Genomic DNA, 4594 nt, shown 5'->3' with positions numbered 1-4594 from the left:
ATGGGGAGCAGCTGCTAGCATGTTGGCTACAAGGTATACTAATTTAACTGGAGATATCTTAGTATCTAGTGGAACTGTTGCTTACCTTGGAGCTTTCACATCTGCTTACAGACAGGTAAAACTATCAGTTGACAATAATGTTAACTTCAATATTATTACAGCAAGCAAATCTGCAAAAAATATGTTATTTAACAAAACACAAATCAAGGTTAACTTTTTATCATAAATAAATTGTAAACTGACTTAAAAAATGCAAAAAGTTAACATAAGCTAACTAAATTATCCTAATCAAAATGTCTTGTAAAGTTCAGCTATATTGAACCTAAATAAAAGTATCAAAAATGACCATAATCATGCACTATGTTCTTGGGATTAGGATATAATGTATGGGTCTTTCCTTCAGGCTTATGCATTGATTGTTTTGTTAATGAAAAAATAGTTTTTATACAACATTCATTTTTTTGTATTATATAATACTGTCGATTCATTATTTTCTCAGTAATGGAAAACCACAAATTAAGTTGTTCAACACAGTATGAATTTCTTAGTCTTTTATGGAAACTTTAGCAAAATAAAATACAATTTCTCCCATCTATGAAAATGAATAAGTTTACAGTGGAAACTATTAATAAATTAAGTGGAAATTATTAAAGGTTCAGTGAAATAATACATTTGAAATATTTTATAGAAACATGTGAAATATAATCTGCATATTTTTTTACTGACCATCGTGTGTTTTTACAGGATCAAGTACAGACATGGTTGAATGATGTGAGGAAACAAGGAATTCCATGTTCTGATGAATTCTCACTAGTGTCCAGTTTAGGAGAACCTGTTAAAATTAGAGCTTGGAATATTTTTGGATTACCAACTGACAACTTCTCTGTAGAAAACGGCATCATTCTCTCGTAAGCAAAAACAGTTTGTTTTAGAATACAGTGTAACATGCCTAATCAGACACCTGAGTATTCCAACATCCTGCATTAACCGAAACATTTTCATGGACCCAAAATATGCCTAGCCTTGCAGAAAAAAATGAATATTCCTGCACCCTGCTTAATTCCCAATTTTTTTCTGGTCCTCAAGTTTGTCAGATTATAAAGGTTACACTGTAATACCATTGTGTGAAACAGAAAATGTCAAGTGAAAATTATCACCAAAACCTCAATGTTTTTATGCCCCATTTATGGGCATTATGTTTTCTGGTCGGTGGGTCCGTTCGTTTGTTCGTCCGTCAGTCTTTCCATCCTTCCCTCTGTTTGTCCGTCTGTCCCGCTTCAGGTTAAAGTTTTTGATCGAGGTAGTTTTTGATGAAGTTGAATTCCAATCAACTTGAAACTTAGAACACATGTTCTTTATGTTATGGTCTTTCTAATTTTAATGTCAAATAAGAGATTTTACTCCATTTTCACGGTCCACTGAACATAGAAAATGGTAGTGCGGATGGGGCATCCGTGTACTGGGGACACATTCTTGTTTTAAATTATATTTAACCCACATTTGAAGTCAACTTGAGCTATACACCAGCCAGTCAAAAATATAATGAAAGGAAAGTACAATTGTTTTGTAAGCCATGACCGAAGATTTTTTTACCATTATGGAAATTCTTAGAAATAGATTTAAATGTAATTGAATTGGATGTTATATAGTATAAAACCTGGACAGATATTAACACTCGTACATTTTTTTTATAATAGGAATGCCAGAAGATAGCCTTTGATGATAGATCCCCAGGGTCAGGCCAATAAATGGATAAAGAACATGGAAAAGGCTAACAATCTGCATGTTGTCAAATTGTCTGATGCTGATTTCGTCAGAACATTAGAAAATTGTATACAGTTTGGAACTCCAGTAAGTATTTTCTGTTTAACACATCAATTTCATAGAAAAGTTGAAGAAAGGTCTATTTTTTAAAGATTAATATAAAAAAAAGGCAACCAAAAATAGGTTTTAATGGAGAATTTAGGTGAAGAATTGGATCCATTGTTGGAACCTTTGCTGTTGAAACAGACATTTAAACAGGGTGGAAGTATGCGTATAAGGCTTGGTGATAGCACCATTGAGTACTCACAAGACTTCAAGTTCTACATGACAACTAAACTCAGGAATCCACACTACTTACCAGAAACTTCAGTCAAGGTAAGAATAAGTTCTACATGACAACTAAACTCGGGAATCCACACTACTTACCAGAAACTTCAGTCAAGGTAAACACGTAAAAGACACCCTTGTAGATTTCGAAAAAGAGCAGGCTAATGCTGCTACAAGGCAGCACTCTCACCTGCAAAGTGGAGAGGGATTAATATTAGTTGCCAAAAGTTTTTTCCCATCGGCTATAATTAGATATGTTGAAACTTGGGTAAGAAGACGTTAATTCAACTTTGCCTACCATTTAAGAATAATTTTTTTTAGCATGTATCTTTGTCAACAATTTATAGTTCTATTAAACATCATAATGTAACCTATTCTAAGTGTCACAATAAATCTTAATGAAATGCAAGGATACATATAGACTAATAGTGATTTCATCTGATTATTATTTCAGGTGAACCTGTTGAATTTCATGATTACACCTGAAGGTTTACAGGATCAGTTACTGGGTATTGTTGTAGCCAGAGAAAGACCAGAACTGGAGGAAGAGAAAAATACACTTATTCTGCAGGGAGCTGAAAATAAACGGTAAGAGGTTCTCTATAATTAAATGGTATCAAAATGTAAATCAAATGTGGTAACTAAAGTTAATATGAAAGAGATCCTGAATTTCAAAGGAAATTGGAGAATCTTAAATGTTTTTTTGGGGTTCGCATAGCAAACCATAGCCATTGCCATATCTGTACAAATTATGTAAAGGAGCAGGGTATAAATTTATAAACTCTGCTTGTAGTGTTTGTCTCTCCTTCAATGCAAGTTTCAGAAAGAATGACATAGGTATGCAGTGTCTGGCACTGGCTTGGCATTGACAACATCAACCATTGTTAAAGTTTGTGATTGGTGCTCACAGACATATCTGTGTTAACAGTGTATTCTGGTTATTTGAACTACTATAGGAAAAACATAGATCTCAATTAAGTCTTTTGATCCCTGGCACGCCAGGGTCTCCATTGTTACATATACTGTAATAGCCATTACGATTATTAAAACTGTAATCAACATTGTGATTATTAATTATGAAATCGTTCAACTTAACTGTATTATTCCTCATTACAGACAACTGAAGGAGATTGAAGATAAAATTCTTGAAGGATTGTCATTGTCAGAAGGAAACATTTTAGAAGATGAGACAGCCATTAAAGTACTGTCATCCTCCAAAGTTCTGTCCAATGAAATTTCAGAGAAACAGGTATGTACCTAACACTTCATTCATTATTTAAAAATTTCAAAGAGAACATCTGGATCTTGCCGAACTTAAAAAATAATTTAAAACTTCTATTTTCATTCTTCCAAAACAGTGAAATTGAAATGATGTTTTTTTAGAGAACACGTTGAATGTGTATCAAGTTGATTAACCTGAAGTTTCAAAATCAAATGCTTATTCCTGAGGTTGAAAAAGTAATTCTTATTAAGCTGTATTGTACATAAAGCATTAGCTTTGGTCATTCATCATTCATTAGGAACCAGTAGGGTTCACAATTACATAAGAAATGAGAGAGTTGTAATATATTTTCATATGCTTTTAATACTTGTTTGATACTGTCATATCTCCAAGTGACTAAAAGATTTTTTTTTTTACATCTATAGCATATTCCCATAAAATTTTGATTAGGAAGAAAGGCAGAAAATGTTAGCTTAAAAGTTCCAATTATCAGAAAAATTATTTTATGTATGTTTTATTTTGTAGGCGATTGCAGAAGAGACTGGAAAGAAAATTGACCAGGCCTGTAGGGGTTACACACCGATTACAGTGCACTTCTCCATAGTTCTTCTCCATAGCAGACTTGGCCAATATTGAACCTATGTACCAATATTCTTTAACATGGTTTATAAATCTTTGTGCTGTCAATTGACAATGCTGAAAAATCAGACAATTTGGAAGTTCGTCTGAAACATCTCTATGACCATTTTACATATTCTTTGTACTGTAACATCTGTAAATCTCTCTTTGAGAAAGATAAGGTTTGTAAATTTTATGACTTAAGATGCCTCAACCAAATGTTATGAAACTTATACACAATGTTTTTTATGTACCACAAAATACAGATCAAGATGAATTTGGTGGCGTCACTTTAATAATCGAGTTATGGCCCTTGATCATTCGGAATGTATCCTCGTGCGCATGCCAAATGTACCCTTAAGGATACATTGATTTCTATCTTTAGATGGTCACAGTGCAAACAGTAAAAATAACATTTAGAACTGTTTCTTAGCCCAGTTGCTTCATAGATGTTATTACCAGGCGCGTAGCTCCCTATACGCTAACACGCAGTTGCATGCACATCGATTCGGCATGCAAAAAAAATAATGGCAAAATGAAAATTTATAGATTGAATGTTAAAGGAAACACCTATGTTGTCACTTTTTAAATTGATGAAATATCATTAAATAATGGCATTTGGTTTCAAAATAAAAGTGTTATTGGAGATTATGACAAAATTGG

General features: G+C 33.0%; 1 protein-coding gene across 1 annotated transcript; it reads left to right on the top strand.

The window, feature by feature from the left end:
- LOC143072443 (dynein axonemal heavy chain 7-like) lies at positions 1-4208 on the top strand. Its single transcript, XM_076247368.1, has 7 exons — positions 1-115; positions 745-908; positions 1698-1851; positions 1948-2139; positions 2546-2679; positions 3208-3340; positions 3839-4208. Exons 3-7 carry the CDS (start codon positions 1720-1722, stop codon positions 3947-3949), a joined length of 702 nt encoding a protein of 233 aa, XP_076103483.1. The 5' UTR covers positions 1-115; positions 745-908; positions 1698-1719; the 3' UTR covers positions 3950-4208.
- Positions 4209-4594: the final 386 nt, after the last annotated feature.

This window comes from Mytilus galloprovincialis, chromosome 4, assembly GCF_965363235.1.
Source record: "Mytilus galloprovincialis chromosome 4, xbMytGall1.hap1.1, whole genome shotgun sequence".
NCBI classification, from domain to species: domain Eukaryota; kingdom Metazoa; phylum Mollusca; class Bivalvia; order Mytilida; family Mytilidae; genus Mytilus; species Mytilus galloprovincialis.
This window is presented reverse-complemented; position numbering and strand designations above follow the sequence as displayed.

What these genes read in the sequence shown, in the direction of transcription:
- LOC143072443 (XM_076247368.1), top strand. Translation starts at nt 1,720, where the DNA reads ATGATAGATCCCCAGGGTCAGGCCAATAAATGGATAAAGAACATGGAA. An exon ending in CAGGGAGCTGAAAATAAACG is followed by an intron (nt 2,680 to 3,207) that starts GTAAGAGGTTCT and finishes TCCTCATTACAG; the next exon opens with ACAACTGAAGGAGATTGAAG. An exon ending in ATGAAATTTCAGAGAAACAG is followed by an intron (nt 3,341 to 3,838) that starts GTATGTACCTAA and finishes TTTATTTTGTAG; the next exon opens with GCGATTGCAGAAGAGACTGG.